The sequence below is a fragment of the Mesoplodon mirus genome (genome assembly GCF_964341445.2).
Source record: "Mesoplodon mirus genome assembly, chromosome: 1".
Classification (NCBI taxonomy): Eukaryota; Metazoa; Chordata; class Mammalia; order Artiodactyla; family Ziphiidae; genus Mesoplodon; species Mesoplodon mirus.
In genome coordinates, this window is record NC_138976.1 from 22,142,768 (window position 1) to 22,163,098 (window position 20,331).

Here is a 20,331-nt window from a genome sequence, read left to right on the forward strand (position 1 = left end):
AATATAGTTGCTTTCTTTTATCTATTTCCCAATTGAAAATGTTTCTTTATCATGTTAGAATCAACATTTTTAAACATGTGTGAAGTAAAAAGGACCAAAAGATTAAATAAGCATGATGTCTCAAAGGACCATGTATATTTGTGTAATGCTATAATATATCAGCTATAGCATCATAATAAATCTTGTTACATTTGGAAACAAGTCCAATCAAGTATTCAACTTTTCTTTGAATTTAAGATGTACTTGTATTCCATCACTAAAAGTTTTCTGACCAAGATTATTCTAAAACTAGTCAGTCGCCATACTCCATTTTAAAAATATCTGTGATTTTAACATACATTTGATAAGCCTAAAGAAATAAAAAACTACATATCTTATAGCATTTTTGTACAGAACTATTGCTAACTTTGAGGTACATGTCCTTTAATCACCACCATCTCACAGAACATGGAATTTTTATTTGAGAGGATATGTTTTTGGCCAGTGAACCAAAGCAGTTCCTTAGTTTAGTGAAAGTTCTATTACATAATCTTTAGTGGCCACACAGTACCTATAAGACTTGTGTGAAGTGTATCTAATGTCATAAAACAATATCAGAGAACAATACCAACTCTCTCAGCTAATTTTGTCTATACAGGTTGCAAACTGGGAGAAGCATCTGATTTTATTGTCCGTCAAGGGACACTGATCCAAGTGCCATCATCTGCAGGGGAAGTTGGCTGTTATAAAATTTGCTCATGTGGACAAAGTGGACTCTTAGAAAACTGTATAGAGATGCACTGTATAGACCTTCAGAAGTCTTGTATTGTTGGAGGAAAAAGAAAAAGTGAGTCTTGAACTGTTTTTGTTTTTTGTTTTTAACATGAGATTAGTTATATTAATTTTGTAGGGAGAACATTGGATGGGTTCTCACCAGAAAGTAAAGTCTACAAAGCAGATATTCCAGGGAAGTATTTTTCAACTATACAGAACATGAGGACTTCTAAGGAACCCTCTTAGAAGCCTCATCAAGAAGGGACTAATATGGGCTTCCCTGGTGGCGCAGTGGTTGAGAGTCTGCCTGCCGATGCAGGGGACGTGGGTTCGTGCCCCGGTCCGGGAGGATCCCACATGCCGCGGAGCGGCTGGGCCCGTGAGCCATGGCCGCTGAGCCTGCATGTCCGGAGCCTGTGCTCCGCAGCGGGAGAGGCCATAGCAGTGAGAGGCCCGCGTACAGAAAAAAAAAAAAAAAAAAAAAAGAAGGGACTAGTAGCTAATAATAACTAACACTTGAACTCTTAACTGTGTGCCAAGCACTATGCTAAGTCTTGGCCTGTGTTATCTCCTTAAATCCTCCCAGTTGCTCTTTGATACGGGTGCTATTGTAAAGAAGCTGATGGTAAGAGGTCACCCTAGTAAGTGACCAAAGCAGAATTCAGTCCCAGGCCTATTCGACTCCAAAGCCCTTGCCCTCCACAGGCAAGGACACAAGTCCACCCCTCCCCACCCCTTCCTCAACAGTCTCTCTCCCCTCTGCCCCTTTCCCAGAAGTAAAACTCAGAGTTTGACGTCATGCAAAGCAAACTGGGGGATGGAAACTACACTGTTGATTCGTGGTTGCAAGAGAGCACATTAAAAGGTGCCCTGCTTTATCGCCTTCTCTAAAATTCTGAGAGTCTTGCTTTCTCACTGTTTCCTTAACCATCTTTTGCTTATAGCCCTAATAACTGTTCATATCAATATATAACCTCAAAAATTGTGAAAAAATACCACTTTTGAGAATGTGCTCCCCACTACACGTGCTCATTCTGCTACCCTTACCTCTACGTCCATCCCCCTACCCATCAACCAGAGTAGTTCAGCTTTTATATGCCTCTTGTTTTACTCTTCTGTGTGAGATTTTATCTTAAGAAGAGTACTCTTGGCTAAAAAGGGCTTGCAAATTTCTGCTTAGACCAGCAAGTCAGGTATTCATTGCTTAGTCCATATTCTAAAATGTAATGTATGTACCTTGAATCACAGAAAACTTCTGAAGATAGACAAGTTCATTCCCTCCATTAAGGAAGGAATGAACTTGATTAAATGCCTATTCTCTACAAAAGAACATACTGGTGCCTTGTGGAGCTGAAACTGGGATGAGGGATTGAGGTCATGCTTTGCATGCTAAGATGGGAGAGAATTTGAGCCACAAAAAGGAGCAGACCAAATGTATGTACTTTAAGGAGCTAGTCATTTCTGCAAGGGCATCAGGACAGTCTTCAACCCAAAGATGGCATCAGGACTGGTCCTGGAAAGATGAGTAAAGTTCCAGAAGGAGGAAAGGAATGAGCACTTGAGGCAAAAGAGGTAGCCAGAAACATTCTCAGAGAATAAGGAGCAGTCTGGTGAGATGAGCACATTAGGCGTTTGGAGGGGTATGGTGGGAGGTAAATACAAAAATATAAGTATTACAAATTTAACTCCCTAGCTTGTGTATTCAGAAGTCATCTTTCAAGAATTTCTATTTTAAAGCTCTTTAAACTATTAAATTTTTTAATTTATGATTTATTTATAAATGCATTACATAGATCAACATTTTATTTCTCTTTCTCTCAGGTCATGGAACTTCCTTTAATATTGACTGCAATATCTGTTCTTGTTTTGCTGGCAATTTGGTGTGTTCTACTCGCCTATGTCTCAGTGAGCACAGCTCAGAAGATGACCGTCGTACCTTCACAGGTAACCATGGTCACCCAGAAGCTGCCCTCATCCCTTTGTACTCATATTCCCTTCAAGGCAGCTTCTCTGGTCTTGCCTTAACCGCAAATTTTCACAGTAAAATTAATACATAACCTGAGAGCAAGGTACTTTCCTCTCTGGATCTGTTGCCTCCTCTATGAATTGAAGGCATTAAACTAAGTGGTTTCTTAGGGTCCTTTTGGAGTTCCATGAGTCAAAAAGAACAAGGCCAGTGATTGGGATGGTTTTAGTTAAATGTAATTTTTCTACCAGCTAAAATACCCATTTATCCCTACCATTATGGTCTAAAGTGTCCATGTATTTTCTAAATTTGCTTCTGTTTTAATGTTTTTATTACCACCTTCTTTCTTGTCCTACCTTGTCTTACTGAATTCATATAGGTAGGGACCCCTATAAACAAAGCTATAGGTAGAAAAAGTAAAGAGTGTTTCTCCCAATCTAGTATATAAAACTTAGAAGTTAGATGTATCAAGTCTCGCTTGGGAGATTTCTGGAATGTTGAAGGGTGATAACAAAAGCAAGACAAAGACAAAGGTTGTAAACACCTTACATAGATTCCTTCCATTCATATCTCCTTAGGGACGGGGAAAAACAGGAAAGTAACTCAGGAAATTATTGTAATTTTGAAACTTAAGATTTTTGTGAACAATCGGTCAAGAATACGACTTTCTTGACTTTCCTTTGCTTTATGCTGCTTGTATTATGCTCACACCAGCTGCAATAAGTGAAAAGCCTAGCTCGATGGGATGCTCTTTTCTTGAGAAGAAGCTACGGTTGTCAACAGCAACAGCACAGTGGCTGGTATCTGCTGGTATCTGCTTTTTCCCAAATCTGAAATACCTTTGGTTCTGGGTGAAGAGGAACCAGGTAGCTGCACTTACTCCATTTCTTGCTGCTGCAGCAGCAGCTTGATTCTCCTTCCATGGAGTTGGTATTACACATGGAGTGGGGTACGAAGAGAACAGAATAGGGTTTTACCAACCTTGTATCTCCAGCCCATTGGAAATAAAAAGGAGATCAGAAATGAGAAGTGAACGGCAGACTGATGAGGAAGTAGAGGCAGGACTAGCTCCACCCCATCCTCTATCCACCGTAATGAGTACCAGCCTTTGCTGCTTTATTGTTCTGTTGTTGTTGTCCTTTATTTTTATCCTTTGTCTGCTTGGTCTGATGAGGACAATTCATTCTGCTTAGAGAAACAGTTAAAATGATGTGGAGATGAAAAATGAACTAAGGCTTACACGGAAGACTTACTTATTTACTTACATCTAAGTGTTTTGGGAAGTTGAACTTTACAACTAGCAGGATGCTTTTTCCCTGTATTGTGTAGCCCCTCGTGTCCTGGGATAAATTACATTAATGACTATTTAGCTAGCAGACTCTAAGGAGATTTTACTGGCCACAAAGTATACCACATTTTGGGGGACTCAGTCCACTCAGGACTCAGAAGGAGATGTTCATAAAAATTCTTAAGTCTCAAGTTACAATAATTTCCCAAGTTACTACCTTCTTGTTCTTCCCGCTCCCTAAGGAGATGGAAGGAACCTATGTGAGGCATTTACAACCTTCATTATTTGTCTTGGTTTTGATATTATCCTTTAACATTCTAGAAATCCCCTAAGCCAGAATCAAACATCTAAATTTCAGATTTTATATACCAGATTGGGAGAAACATTCTTTACTTTTCCTACCCATAGCTCTGTTCGTCTCTACCCCTGGAATCAAGATCTGGAGGCCCTCAATTAGCTGGCAATAAATGGAACAAAGGAAAGTCGTTATGCAGACAAATGGCTTTTCAGAACCTTGCCACCTTTAAAAACACTGTCAGAGACTGGAAGGGTTTTTTTTCTGACTTATTAAAATTCTATTTTAACCTGAGACCTCTGCATGCTTGTTAGTGATTTGCCTTAATTAGGAAACATGAGGGGAAGGGGACCGTACAAATGCACATTGTTGAGGCACTCTCCTCCCTTCAGGTCTGCCCTGTAACTGTGCAGATCAGTTTGTCCCTGTGTGTGGGCAGAATGGACGCACTTACCCCAGCGCCTGCATTGCTCGCTGTGTGGGCCTCCAAGACCATCAGTTTGAGTTTGGATCATGCATCTCAAAGGATCCATGTACTCCTAACCCCTGCCCAAAAAACCAAAGGTAAGTCAAATGCCTCCTTATCTTTTTCAACTGAAGGTCACCACCTACTCTATACCAGACGGTGAAAATACAAAGATGAATTAAGGTGGTCTCTGCCCTGAAAAGTTGGAGTCTAGAGGGAAAGATCCAGGTGAAGCTGCTTGGTAACATGCTTTGATTGGGGGCCCAGAAGTTGAGCAGTTTACATAGCCTGGGGGAACCTGGGAAAGCCTCTAGAGCATGTGACAGTCGGCTGGAAAAACGAGGAGGAGACTGACAGCAAGGTTTACGGTGGAGGAAAGGTGGTGCTGGTGAAGGCAGAGAGAGTAACAGGAGCAAAGATCTTGGCTGCTGGAAACGAGGAGAGAGCGTGGTGTATGCCGGGAGCTAGAGCAGTTCTGTGAGACTGGAACAAAGTGTGAGGCAAAGAGAGGTGGCAGCTGAGACAAGAGAAGCAGATGCATTCTTGTTATTAGCTACTTATGCCTGATGGCAATAGGAAACATTCTACTTAAAACCTACCTCCATTGTAGGGATGGGACATGAGAAATCTCTGGAAGTGTAACTTCAGTATTTTATGAAGTTGTTTGGGGCTCCTTTCTCTGCAGTTTCCTCAGGAGCTCAGAGTGCAGTTGACCTCACCTTAATGACGGATTTCTGCCTGTGGTGGCTGCAGGATGAGGGTCCTGATGATTCACTCAGGTTTCAAGCTTCTAGAACTGGAGTTTTCACTGACTACCTCAGAGAGCTGAGCAGGACATGTCCCAGTGCCACAGTCCTTGCCTTATGAAGGTTTTGTGGAGAACAAGCAATTGCTTCTCCATCCTGAAAATCCTGGTGCAGCATGAAGGGAGGGAAAGATTTTCTCGTGTGTTAAATTTATTTTAACAAATTTAAATTCTCTTTTAGCAAAGAGAGTTGGTCACCCATCTAGCAAAGTTTACATCATGAAAACTAAGCCCAAAGAGTTGCTATGGAAAGAAGACAGGGTGCTATACATAAGGAAACATGATAAAGAAATAAGTCAAAAGGATAATATAGTTGTGTTGGGAGGTAGAATTGAGGGTTGTTTTGGTATTTGTTTGTTTCCCTCTATTTGCTAACCTTTCTGAATAAGGTTGGCTTGCTTTTATAATAAAACAATAAAATCTCAAAGTGGAAGGGGCTGGCTGGGTATAATACAAAATCAATATAAAAGAAAAGCTTGAAAAATGCAGCTACATGAAAATGAAAATTTTCTGCATGGTAACAAACAAATGACAAACTGAGAAGAATCTCAGGGAAAGGGCTGATGTCCTTACAATATAAAGAACCCCTACATATCAATATGAAAAAGATGAACAACCTAGTATAAAAATGGGCAAAGATCAATAACCAATAGAAAATGGACCAAGGACGTAAACATAGGAGAAGAAGTACAGATGGTTCTTAAACACTTGAAAAGATGCTTATATTAGCTGGGGGAGGAGTAACTCTAGCTACTGTATACAAACTCCCAAATATCAGTGCTTTAACATAGTAGAAGTTCAAATACAGTCCATTTGGGTGTTCAGCAGGTGGCTTTCTACATGTGATTCAGAGACTTAGGATCCTTCCATCTAGCAACTCTGCTCCTACAGCCTCTAGTCCTCCTTTGTCCAGCAGAAAAGAGAAGGGAGATGATGGAGGTTGCTCTTGAGAAGCTTTTATAGGCCAGGTTAAAAATTCATCTTTACTTCCAGCCACACTCCATTGTCTAGAACTTAGTCATTTGGCCAGAACTACTGCCAGGGAGGCTGGGAAATGTAATCTAGATGTATGCCCAGGAAGAAAATTAAATGAATTTGATGAATGATCATCTAGCCAATCTACCACAATGCTTAACCTTTCTCATATTAAGAGAAATGTAAATTAAAGTAAAACTACAATTGTGTACCATTTTCTGTCTACCAGATTGGTAAAGGTAAAAAGTTTGATAACAAAATGTAGGGAAGTAGGCACTCCCATACAAGAGGGTTTTGGGGTGAAGATTGGTACATCCTCTTTGGAGGGCAATTTGTCCAAGGCTACCAAAATTTTAAATGCACATACTTTTTGAGTCAGCATATATAAATGCTTATTCTTATATAAAATATCTCTGGAAGAATAAATAAGAAATTGATAATAATGGTTGCCTCTGGGGAAGGGAATTAGGTGGCTGGGACACAAGGAGTAGGAAGGAGATTTACTTTTCACTGTATATGATTTTGTGTCTTTTCACTTTCTACATGGGCTTGTATTATCTGTTCAAAAACTAATTGTTTAAAAAACAAAAAGTTGAGAATAAATAAAGTTATAGTCATTCATCAAGTATCTACTGATATACCAGGCATCTTTCTAAACACTAGGACACAATAGTAAGCAAGACAAAGTCCCTGCCCTGATCGTGTTTATTTTAATTTACCCCCCAGAGTCTCAGCCTTTCCTATTGATCCTCTTATTTCTGTATGTTCATATTGGTAATGTTTTTCCTTCCAAAATTACCAAATTTCTCCTGATACGCTTTGTTCTCATTCCTTCAATGTTAATAGATAGTGAAGTTCTAAATATTCTTCTTTTTAATTATTTCTCTTCAAATGTCTTAAATTTCTGTAAAATTATTACATGTATTCTAATTTCTTCTAGTTTTATTGAGATAGAATTGACATATAGCACTATATAAGTTTAAGGTGTATAGCACAATTATTTGACTTACATACATCATGAAATGATTACCACAATACGTTTAGTGAATATTCATCATCTTATATAGATACAAAATTAAAGAAATAGAAAAAAAAAATTTTTCCTTGTGCTAAGAACTCTCAGGATTTATTCTCTTAACTTTCATATATAGCATTCAGCAGTGTTAATTACATTTATCATGTTGTACATTACATCTCTATATTATAACTAGAAGTTTGTATCTTTTGACTACCTCCATCTAATTCTCCCTCCCCTCACCCTTTGCCTCTGGTAACCACAAATCTGACCTTTTCCTATGAGTTTGTTTGTTTGTTTTGAAGTATAATTGACCTACAACTCTGTGTTAGTTCCTGGTATACAACATAGTGACTCAGTATTTCTGTACATTTTGAAATAATAGTTTAGTTACTGTCTTTCATCATACAAGGATATTATTGTACATAGTTATCAACTATATTCCCCATACTGTACATTTAATACCTGTGATTCCTTTATTGTGCAACTGGAAGTTTGTACCTCTTAATCTCCCACACCAATTTCTCTCCTCTCACCACTCTCCTCCCCTCTGGCAACCACCCATCTATGACTCTGTTTCTTTCATTATGTTTGTTCATTTGTTTTGTTTTTTAGGTTCCACATATAAATGAAATCATACAGTATTTGTCTGTCTGACTTATTTCACTTAGCATAATACCCCCTAGGTCCATCCGTGTTGTCACAAGATTTCATTCTTTTTTATGGCTGAGTAATATTCCAGTGTGTGTGTGTGTGTGTGTGCGCGCGCACGCGTGCGCGCACACGCTCTCACACACACGAAGTTTCCCTTTCTCCACATCCTCACCGAGACTTATTTGTTGTCTTTTGGATAATAGCCATTCTGACAGGTGTGAGATGATATTTCATTGTCATTTGATTTGCATTTCCCTGATGATTAGTGATGTTGAGCATCTTTTCATGTGCCTGTTGGCCATCTTTATGTCTTCTTGGGAAAATGTCTATTCAGATCCTCGGCCCATGTTTTGATTGGGTGTTTGTTTTTTCTGATGTTGAGTTGTATGAGTTCTTTGTATATTTAGGATATTAACCCCTTATCAGGTATATCGTTTGCAAATATCTTCTCCCATTCAGTAGGCAGCCTTTTGATTTTGTTGATGGTTTTCTCTGCTGTGCAAAAGCTTTTTAGTTTGATGTAGTCACATTTGTTTATTTTTGCTTTTGTTTCCCTTGCCTGAGGAGACATATCTAAAAAATATTACTAAGACTAATATCAAAGAGCATACTGCCTATGTCTTCTTCTAGAAGTTTTATGGTTTCAGGTTTTACATTTAAGTCTTCACTCCATTTTGAATTTATTTTTGTGTATGGTGTGAGAAAGTAGTCCAATTTGATTCTTTTACATGTAGTTGTCCAGTTTTCCCAACACCATTTATTAAAGAGGCTGTCTTTTCCCCATTGTGTATTCTTGCCTCCTTTGTCATAGACTAATTGCCCATATAAGAATGGGTTTCTTCCTGGACTTTCTATTCTGTTCCATTGATCTGTGTGTCTGTTTTTGTGCTAGTACCATACTGTTTTGATGACTGTGTGTAATATAGTTTGAAATCAGGGAGAGTGATACCTCCAGCTATGTTCTTCTTTCTCAAGACTGTTTTGGCTATTCAGGGTGTTTTGTGTTTCCTTACAACTTTTAGAATTATTTGTTCTAGTTCCATGAAAAATGCTATTGGTATAGTTATAGGGATTGCACTGAATCTGTAGATTGCCTTGAGTAACATGGCCATTTTAACAATATCAGTTTTTCTAATCCATGAGCATGGCATATCTTTCCATCTTTATGTGTCATCTTCAGTTTATTTCATCAGTGTCCTATAGTTTTCCAAGTACAGGTCTTTTACTTCCTTAGTTAAATTTATTCCTAAATATTTTATTCTTTTTGATGTGATTGTAAATGGGATTGTTTTCTTAATTTCTCTTTACATGCATCCTAATTTTAAATCCCATCAGAAGAGGCAACCACATTAGTAGCAGTGATGGTGGTGGTGGTTATTTCAGTGCAGGAAGCTTATCTCTAAAAAGAATAGAAGTAATTTCCTTTGAAATTATATGATGCTAGCTAATATATTCTTCTCCTTTTACTTTATAGACTAATATTTGTGTATCCTATTATTTCAAATACCCAGTAAAAGCTAAACATTTTCGTAGGTCTTATCTTGTTATAGAAAATTATAAATACCCTTTATAGAAATGAGGGAGGCAAAAAGAGTCTAAAGAAGAAAAGAACCATCCTCCCTAACCCCTCTGAAGAAGTTCAGGGATTGAGAATGGAGCAAGGTTCAAGTATTACTAGGAAAACCCAGCTTCAGGGGATGGCATTCTCTCAGTGATTCACTACCAGCCAGCATCAGGTCCTCAGCCTTGTAAGCATAGAAACCTGAAATTTTCAGCACATACTGTGAAGCCTTCTCTTAAGATAGACTCATATTAACCAAGCTGATAATTAAGCCTCTGAAAATGCTCCATTTATTATTAACGAGAAGGCCTCCAGCATTGGGCCCCAGCCCATTTGATGGCCTCATATCATGCCTCTTCCACCCTGAGCATACTTTCCTCCTGCTCTCGGGGTCCCCTGCCCTCTCCCCCAGCACCACAGGGTCTCAGGCATCACACCTTTGCTCTGCTGCTCCCTCAGCCTGGCAGGGCTTCATCCTCCTGGTTCTACCTCCTCCCGGTGCTTTCTCCAGGTTCCCCAATCAGAATGACTCATTCCCACGATCACTTGGTATGTGATTTTCTACCTGATAGCCTGCTTTACACGCACGCTTGACTCCCCACTCTCCATAAGCTCTTGGGCACAGGGACTGTTTCTGATTGCTCTCTTACTTTCTCCTCAGCCTCCTGCACCCCGTCAGTGCTTTGCCAGCCCCACCATGGTCCCTTACGACATTGGCTTATGGTGCTGCGTTTGTGTTTTTCAGATGCATACCCAAACCACAAGTCTGCCTGACAACTTTTGATAAATTTGGATGTAGCCAATATGAGTGTTTGCCAAGACAGCTCACCTGTGACCAGGTCCGAGATCCTGTTTGTGATACAAACCACATGGAGCACAGCAATCTCTGCACTTTGTACCAGAGGGGGAAGAGCCTCTTATACAAAGGCCCGTGCCAGGTACCACTGTTTACCTGACAAACCCAAGTACACTGAGCGTGAAATCAGCTTCTGATCTTTTACACATGAATCAGCAGTGAGACCCCCCTTCAGAGTCTGCTGTGAATCCCGTCAAATCTAGGGCACTCAGTCCTCCACCAAAAATGAGCCACCCCGAGGCTGGCGTTTCCTCCTAACACTGGAGGGCCCCCTTGCTCCTGTGTGAACCTTTGCACATCTAGTGTACAGAGCAAGAAGAGAGAGGCTTCTTGTCGCCAACCATTAGGAAAAGAATTTAAAGGCTCACACCCCTGGCATTAGTCAGCAGCATCTTCACTTCCCCTAGTTCTGCGGGCCCTCATTAGAGAACAGCCCAGGAAGAAAGCGAGGTAAAACAACGAAGGAAAGAGCTCTTTCCCCACTCTTCCCACTGAAGTCCCACCTGAGGTATGAAAAGTGACTGAAAATTTCTCTGAAACTTAATGTTGTCTTACATCAGTTTATCTTTCAGTCTTTGAGGGTTGTGAAATCTGTATTCATGTTAAAAATAACCCCAAGGACAACCCCACTGAGGCCTCCCACAGTACCACTGATCTATGTGCCGGGCCCTCTGCCTGGGGGAAGCCCAGCCTTGGGCCAGCACCCCCTGCCCACAGCTGGCGGACACCGGCTGCTCATTTCCTGGTCTTCATTGTCGGAAAATCCCTTCAGCTCATCCCCTTGGGCTTGTTTCCCCTCAAAGATCATGTTCCAAGTGCACTGAAACCTTTACTCTGAATTCCCAGTCTTCTCTTGCTGTTGTTCCCTGTTCCTGGCTTCAAGTTTTCGCTTCCATGTTCCTAACCTACCTCATGGAGCCAGTCTGTCTGCTCTCCTGATCTCTCCACTCTTCCTTCTCCTTATCCGGTACCCAGCGTGAAATGATAAGGCCTCTGAATTTGCATGAAGATTGGTCTTGTTTTCTTCTAACAGGTTCTTCTGGAATAACGGAAGTCTGGAGGGAGGGAGGATTTTTATCTCATATCAGTTCACAGAGAATGAGTACCCAAGTCCCGGAGAGGCTGAGAAAAGTAATCTCTTCAATTCATCTTGGGACAGCCCTATTGCCCCCAGCCCCACCCCATGTTTAGCCACCTCAAGAGCTTACTTCAGAGGGTCCAAGAATTTATACTGTCTTTTTTCCTTCCTGAAAATAGGGAGACCTACTCTGCACTCCTGGTTAGGAAAAGTGCACCACAGAGGTTTACAGGCTAAGTGTACTTTCTTGCCCTCAGCCCTTCTGCAGAGCCCCAGAGCCCATCTGCGGGCACAACGGGGAGACCTACAGTAGCGTGTGTGCTGCCTACTCGGACCGGGTGGCGGTCGATTACTATGGGCCCTGCCAGGCCGTCGGGGTCCTCTCCGAGCACAGTTCTGTCGCTGAGTGTGCTGCTGTGAAGTGTCCTTCGCTCTCAGCGACTGAATGCAAACCCATCATCCCACCCGGTAGGCTGGCAGTATTTGGGGTGGGGCAGGGGTGGAATTGGGAGGATTTGCATATCTGTCTCCAAAGAGTGAGTCACTGAGAAGAGAGATGACTAGTGTGTTTAAACTTTTCAGAAAGTCTTGACTCCGGCTGATGCTGATTAGATGCATTACTCTGGGCCAACCTTAAAAAGCTGTGGATCTGCCTTAGACATCATCTGGTCTGGTGATTTTAAAACAATGTGGGGGCTTCCCTGGTGGCGCAGTGGTTGAGAGTCCGCCTGCCGATGCAGGGGACGCGGGTTCGTGCCCCGGTCTGGGAGGATCCCACATCCCACATGCCGCGGAGCGGCTGGGCCCGTGAGCCATGGCTGCTGGGCCTGCATGTCCGGAGCCTGTGCTCCGCAACGGGAGAGGCCACAGCAGTGAGAAGCCCACATAATGCAAAAAAAAAAAAAAAAAAATGTGGAAAACTTTTTTCAATCCTGCCTTAAACACCAATAAATAAACAGCAATATTTAATTGCTAGAATTATGGTTATTAGTTCAAATGTATAGTGTTTGCATATTATAAAGTTAATGAATAAGGAATCAGTCACTAATGAATGAATAATTGAAGTAGTTTTGATGAACACAAACATTTGAAATTGAGAAAAACAGAAGATAGTTGTTGTCTTAGATTGGCCTTAGCATCTAATTTAATTGTTTTGGTTGCATATAATCAAGAAAGTCTTGTTTCGTACAGGCTATTATAAGCGGTGACAGTTTTCAAACAGCTTACCTTACAGTCTCATGCTCTTCGGTTAAACAGAAGCGTCAGAAGACTTTATCTCAAGTCTGCACAGAACAGATTAATCTGGAGTCTAACAAGTTCATTCCTCTGTCCATGAACTCAGCAAATGTTTCTTGAGCTTCCACTATGTCCTAAACACCTTCTAGGCACTGGGGACACAGCAGTGAGCAGAACAAAGCCCCTTTCCTCCTGGAGACCACGGTCTGGCATTTTATTATGGTTTAACAGTTTAAAATAATTTTTAAAATTAAATTTGAATTAAACACTCATGGAATCCCTGAAACACTTGCTCCTGTGTTTCGCAGACAGGAAACACTTGCCCAGGATCACACAGTGAGTTCTGAGCAGGGCAGGGTCTAGGCCCTGACTGTCTTGAAAGGCCAGCTCTCCCTGTGCTGTATTAAACCACAGCTGCCCTGCCTGAGAAGTAGCACAGGAGGAAAGCAGGGATGGAGGAAGGATTTCGGTAAATGTATAGATTATAAGACTCCAGGTTGGTCAGGGAACATATCTAAAAGTGCAGTCATCAGGAAGGACTGCTGTGACATTCCCAGCACAAAATGAAGGGCTGGTCATTTCACCAACTATTATGAATTCTCTTTGTTTCTAATTCTGAACACACATAAAATGGTTTCTGTTATACAGGTGCTTGTTGCCCGTTATGTGCTGGGATGTTAAGAGTTTTATTTGACAAAGAAAAACTGGATACTATTGCTAAGGTAAGTTGCTTTATGTGCCATGTACTGTTGAAACCTTATTGATAAACCTGTCAGTAGTCGTACAGACAGAATGGGTCACGACATTTATAGATGAAGAAACTAATTTGCACAGGAGTAACTTGCCCAAGGCCGTATAGTAGCTCACAACCAGGAGAACTGGGGTTTGAATTCAAAGTGTCTGGCTCTGTCCTGTGCTCCTTCCCTCTACAGCCTGGTTGTGTGGTGACCTTGCTCTGCAGTCCATCAGCCCGGGCCTTTCTCAGAAAATGTCCCCTGCCAGCATAGTGGAGGCAGACCAGGCAGCCAGGGACTGGTCACGCCCAGATGGTCTCAAGGTTGCCAGCCCTCACATGGTCCCCATGCCGCCGGGGGCTGCGTCCAGAACTGGCCACATTCCTCTGATGGTTTTGCCCCTTTCCCTTTGCTGTATCATCACTTTTTCTGCTTGCTGTTATAGAGACTCATCTCTAGAAATGTAGCAGCCAACACCTGCCACTACCTAGAAAATTATGCCCATTTCTATGAAAACACCTGTATTTTTACAGGAAGGCTTTAATTATTTTCCTGTGGCGTCCACCTCAGAACTGTCCCTTAAAAAGTGCTCCTTGGGCTTCCCTGGTGGCACAGTGGTTGAGAGTCTGCCTGCCGATGCAGGGGACGTGGGTTCGTGCCCCAGTCCAGGAAGATCCCACATGCCACGGAGAGGCTGGGCCCGTGAGCCATGGCTGCTGAGCCTGTGCGTCTGGAGCCTGTGCCCCACAACGGGAGAGGCCGCAACAGTGAGAGGCCTGCGTACCGCAAAAAAAAAAAAAAAAAATGCTCCTGGTGAGAGTGTTTATCTCCGCCAGAAAACTCAGCAGTCAGGAAAAAAAAAAAAAAAAAAAAAAAAACCCATTGGAATGGGCTCTGTGGATATTTTAGAATTCAGCCAACAAGGCCCTGTTGGGGCCCTGCACTTAGGTTAAAAGAGGTTAAAAGAGCCTCTGTGGCTTAAGCAAGGTGGCAAGGCAGCTTAGGCAGTAATAAGGAATTCTTCTTTTTTTCAGGTAATGAATTTTTTTTCTCTCTCTAGGTGGCAAACAAAAAGCCAATAACAGTTCTGGAAATACTTCAGAAGATCCGCATGCATGTGTCTGTCCCACAGTGTGACGTATTTGGATACTTCAGCATCGAATCAGAAATTGTGATCCTGATCATCCCTGTGGATCATTATCCAAAAGCTTTGCAGGTGGGGTTCAGCACATGTTGTACAACCATCCTGTTACTTTCAGGTTTGGAGGACTTGGGAGGGGGTGAGGGCAGGAGGAAGGAAAGCATGGCAGTCTCTGAGGGACGGAGCTGCACCAGGTTAGCAGCGGCCAACAGAACGCAAAGGAGTGGGAGAGGGGAGAGGTTGAGACGCTGTGACTCAGAGCGTGCAGAGATGGAAGGCATCTGCTCATCGTCCAGACGGGGAGGCGGCTGAGGCCCAGGGAAGGCAGGGACTGACACAGGTCGCGCAGTAACAAAGCCTGAACCGACTCCTGTCTCCCGAGGGCTGTGTTCGCACTGGGGAGGAGGAGCCCATCAGCGCTGGTCTTATGGGCCAGCTCACAATCTAGAGGTGAACTTCACTCAGGAGGCCCCAGTTTCAGCGTCAACATAGTGAGGGCTCCAGTGAAGGGGGTGGATACAGCCGTTTATAAACTGCCACAGTTAGGAAGCTCATTAAGTCTAATTGCTTTCCTCCTGATGTGTGGGTGGGCATTGAAAGGCCACTCCCCGTGACTATGTTTAAGCATGAAAAGATAACTTCTAAGCGTGGAGAAGGGGTGAACAGGATTGTGGGAAAAGAAAGGGCAGTGGCAGTGTGGGTCATGGCTTTTTTCATTTGATTTCCATTGATGCAGTTATTTTTTGTGTAATAAATTAAGACTATTAAAACGTTACTTTGGCTAAGAAAAGAAGGACAAAGAGAAAGCATATTCCTGGTGTTGGGATATTTGTGGAATTTGTCTGACTTGACCTTTTCATGGATTCTGTGATTTTATATTAAAAGAATCTGATTATCCTCTCCCAGATTGAGGCTTGCAATAAGGAAGCAGAGAAGATCGAATCCCTTATCAACTCCGACAGCCCTACTCTGGCGGCCCACGTCCCTCTGTCCGCCCTCATCATTTCTCAGGTGCAGGTCTCCAGCAGCGTGCTTTCGGCCGCTGCCAGGGCCCAGCCTCCCTGCCACTCCCACCTCTTCCTCCTCAGCCTGGGTCTCGCCTTGCACAGGGTCTGGACACACAACTGACTGCCCATGAAAAGTGCAAAATATTCCTCGATCTAATCTTTCTACTTTGGAAAAGACGTACAGGACTGCTGGTTTATAGTTGAATAGTGGCCAAGTCAAAGCACTTGTCACCTCTAACCTCTATGCACCACACAGTATTTTTCTTGATCACCAGTGTTAGTAAGGGTTTTGTTTTGTTTCTACAAATGTTACAATACGTTCTTCCAAATACTAATGAAAAGAGGATGTCTCCTTCTGGCGGATCACTGCCTTACAATTTACATTTTGCTCATTAGATGGGTCCCCCACTCTAAAACAAATTCTGTATCATTGGTAAATGAGATGATCACATTTTAGAAAGATAACTCACTTTACTATGGGCTTCGTATCACAAAAACTTCATTTCCAAGTTCTTTTTAGTATTAAGGTGCCCCTAGAGTGTGTGTTTGTTTACAAATATTCCCTACTCTGTCTAGAAGTGAGGGGTCAGAGCAAAGAGCCACTGCTATTAGAGTATGAAATAAAGATAAGGCATCTTTGGAATTATCATATAAATCATCAGACAAATTTAATTTACAGAAATCTAATTCAGGAATCCATTTAATGTGGTAAACAAAAGCAAGCTAAGTAAATGGCACTCATATAATATATTGTAAGCGACAGTCTCAGTGGTTCCTAATGTGTGTCTGTGACTTTTGTGAAAGGGTGAAGTTATATCCCATCAAAGCGACTTGTATTATGCATTTTTATATTAACCAGATATATATTCTTTGGTATCATCCAAGTTAAATTTAGAGTTTTTAAAGATCGACCTTTAAACCAATTGCTGCTACTTATGTAATTGCCAAAAAGTGAAATAATTAGTAGTTCGTGTAAATAATACATGATTTTTCTATTTTATTATGAAGAAGGTGAATAGCCATATTTGTAAAATGACAATCATGTGTGTTATCCCAGTACTTTCCGTTCATGAAGACACATTTGCTTTTTGTGATATGCACAGTGTAGATAAGTGTTCTGTTTGACTTTCTTTTTTGATATAGAATTATAAAGAATTGTGGTTTATATATTTAAAAGTTTCAATCTAAGTTTGCAAATGTTTGCATGTTGTCTAAGAAATTTAATACTTTGAATGTGTTTCACAGTTTGAAATAAGCTATTCAGTATAATACTTCTTGTTTATATGCACCTAAACTTAGATTTTACATGAAGTGTTTTTTTCAGTGTTATATGTACCTTCTGAAAAATATAGGGATATGCATATTATACCAAAATGTTGTTTAAAAGTGGGCACTTAGGGCTTCCCTGGTGGCGCAGTGGTTGAGAGTCCGCCTGCCGATGCAGGGGACACAGGTTCGTGCCCCTGTCTGGGAAGATCCCACATGCCGCGGAGCGGCTAGGCCCATGAGCCATGGCCGCTGAGCCTGCGTGTCCGGAGCCTGTGCTCCGCAACAGGAGAGGCCACAACAGTGAGAGGCCCACGTACCGCAAAAAAAAAAAAAAAAAAAAAAAAGTGGGCACTTAAAGCTTTCAAAATTTCTCAGTGGTGATGTAGCATGTTTGATGCAATTGCTTTTTCTATATAAATGTCTTCAATGCAATATACTGGAAAGCTTTTCTATTTTAATAAAATAATTTTATATGATTATGTGTATTTACAAGCAATGAGCACATTTTAAATGAAACCGCTGATCACTCTTGGGCAAGCTATGTCCTTTGCTTTGGAATAAGAAGTTATGGGAGTGTTATTACTCCAAACCTGGGAAAGCGGAGCAGATGGAACAGAGCTGGTCAGAGCAGACCCAGGCATGACCAGAGGCCAGGCTGTGGCAGAAAGTCAAGTACAAAGACCCCAGCTTTAGGTCTTCAGGACAAAGAGAGCTTCAGGCCCTCCAAGACCAGGAACAGACTAGGGAGTTCTACTCCCCACTGCCTCGGCCCAATATTCCAGCCCCAGGATATGTCCTGGGAAAAAGAGAACTGATCAGCAGGCCCGAAAGGTTCTGTCAATCAGCAGAGGCTAAAGCCCCAAACCTCCATCTTGCTCCCATCACCTGTCTGCTGTGGGTCAGTTGCGCTTCTCTATACTGTTCACTTCTGGACCCACCCAGTGTCCTCACAAAGAGAAGAAGGAGACGAAGAAAACCACAACTGGCCCTTAGGTCTCTGCTCAGAAGTGACACTGTCGTTTCTGCCTACGTCTTACCAGCCCAAGCAAGTCACTCCCAAGTTCAAAAGGTAGGGATGTATCGTCTTCTGGTGTGTGTGTGTGTGTGGGCGGGAGGCAGTAGGGAAGGAGCTGGGGGCGGGACCATGAGTATTTTGAACAATGATACAGTATACTGCAGATGCTCTTTCTCATCAGGATAGGACAATAGCCAGCATTGACTAAATTTCTAATTAAAAAAGCAGTAGAATGAGAGAGGTGCTTGGGTTTGGGGGAGGGGGAATATCAAGGGAGGGAAAGATCTAAAGGTTGATCCTGCCCTGAGGACACAATCACACAATTATGAGAACTCTGACGATAGATAGTCACTGGCCAAACAGGCCCAGTGCTGGTCAGTTCAGGAGATGGTGCCCCTCACTGGCCAGTGGCTGTGGTGATCACAGCCAGGCTGCCTCATGGACAGGGTGTCAATGGCTTCCTGGCCTTGAAGCAGGACAGAGCCCCTGCTGGTTGGCTCTGCCCGCGTGTGTCAGGCAGGCTAGTAGAGGCCCTGTGGGAGACAGAGGGGCTGTGGGAGAGAGAGAAATGAGGCCCATGCGCCCCTGTAATTCTGCCAGGGCCTAGTAGCGGGGGGCCTGGAAGTCCAGGAGAAAACGGTTCTGCAGGATGGGGACAATTTAGCAGGTGAGGTAACTGCATGAAAAGGGGACTCCAGAGAAAGATTCAGAGGCTCCTATGGCCATGGGTGATGAGGCCAAGGCACTAGGAAACAGATGAGATGGGCCCCTATCCAGCCTACAGGAAGTAATTGGACAGGAATGGACCCTAGGAGAGTCATAGGCCTGGCCTGGGTCACATGCTCACCTCTGTGGCAGAGAAGGAAAATCAGGAGAGCTTCAGCCCCACCTAAACCAGATGGAATGGATTTCTCACAGGAAACAGCTCAGTTCCTAGAAGAAACCTTCTGCTAGATGTGTCCTCTGGGGTGTGTGCATCTCTCACAGACCGTTAGGCCCCAAACCAATTCAGCCTGGGAGCACACAGCTATGCCTCGCCCTCAAGCCGGGCGCACACCTGGAGCTGTCAAACCGTCAGCTACCAGAGCCCGGGAACAACCAACAGGGTCCCTGTGAGACCGACCTATTGAAAAAGGGAATTATCCAAAGTGATTGATAATAAAGTAATTGTTATCCACAGAGCAAAAGTGCCAACAAAAAGCAGAGTGCAGAAAAAGATGAGTCTAAATCTAAAAGATGCACAATCTAAAAGATGAGTGCATAAATTTTAAATCAGTGCAAAAAAGAAGCAAGCCAACTTGGGGAAGATTTTGCTTGCCTCCTGGATGCCTCGCTCCAGAACAAGCTCTATCAGGGAGCTTCCCAAGGGCTCCAGGACAGAGGACCTGGGCTTAAGACTTGATTGTCACTGGATGACACTAAACTGTTAGTCTCTCCTAAGTCATTTTTCTGTAAACCAGGGACAGCAAATGCATGTCATTCATGCCACCAAATCGTCATTTGATGTCCATGGTAAAGCGATCAGGGCTCTGTCATGGCCTCCTGGTGGTTGTCTCTGCTCCAAGCCGAGCTTCAAGCACAGCGTTCTGAGCGAGTAAAAACGGGGACGAGAGTCGTGGTGCCTTCTTTTCCTGCCAGCGCCTCTTGTGAGTAAGAAAAAACATCTCTCAGAAATCCCTCAACATTTGTCCCTTGTACTTCCTTCAGGATCAGGTAATATTCCCAACCCTAGTCAGTTGGCCAAGGGGAGCAGGATAGCCATAGCTGGCTAGTCAGGGGCTGCACACACTGCTGCCCCAACCAAATCAAGGTGCAGGAGGACAAGAGTAAGATGGTCAAGGCCGCCAACAACATTCGCCTTAAGATAAAGCCAGTTTTTTACAGTCTCAACTTGTTAGAGTATAAATATGAAAAGTTTTGTTTTTCCAGTAATTGCCCCTGGCTGTTCTAGGTGGACCCCTATTTCTAACTAGGTAGTGGAACCCCATAAGAACAACTGTCTGATTTCATAACTTTAGTGCTTTCTTCCAGTTACTTAAACAGCCTCACTTCATTTCTCAGGCCTCTGTCCTGCTTATCTTAAATCTTCAATCCCATATCCAATGCGAAGGCCTCTTCCACCTCCTCTGGCCTAGATGCTTGCTTAGAGTAGGGAGCGTGGCAGGGATGGTCTTTTTGCAGCCAACAGAGGCAAGGCTTACTTCTCAGTGCTTCAGT

The 20,331-nt window shown here is 42.7% G+C and overlaps 1 protein-coding gene across 4 annotated transcripts in view; it reads left to right on the top strand.

Annotated features, from left to right (window-relative positions):
- The window catches only part of RECK (reversion inducing cysteine rich protein with kazal motifs), a 77,314-nt gene extending 59,739 nt beyond the window's left edge, over positions 1-17,575 (top strand). For all 4 annotated transcript variants that reach the window (XM_082624372.1, XM_082624373.1, XM_082624375.1 and 1 more), the window contains 8 exons: positions 638-826; positions 2,575-2,697; positions 4,695-4,866; positions 10,524-10,716; positions 11,970-12,180; positions 13,597-13,670; positions 14,743-14,898; positions 15,730-17,575. In XM_082624372.1, coding sequence (XP_082480498.1) covers positions 638-826; positions 2,575-2,697; positions 4,695-4,866; positions 10,524-10,716; positions 11,970-12,180; positions 13,597-13,670; positions 14,743-14,898; positions 15,730-15,951 — 1,340 coding nt within the window. In that variant the 3' untranslated portion in view covers positions 15,952-17,575. The remainder of the gene's footprint in view (positions 1-637; positions 827-2,574; positions 2,698-4,694; positions 4,867-10,523; positions 10,717-11,969; positions 12,181-13,596; positions 13,671-14,742; positions 14,899-15,729) is intronic.
- Positions 17,576-20,331: the final 2,756 nt, after the last annotated feature.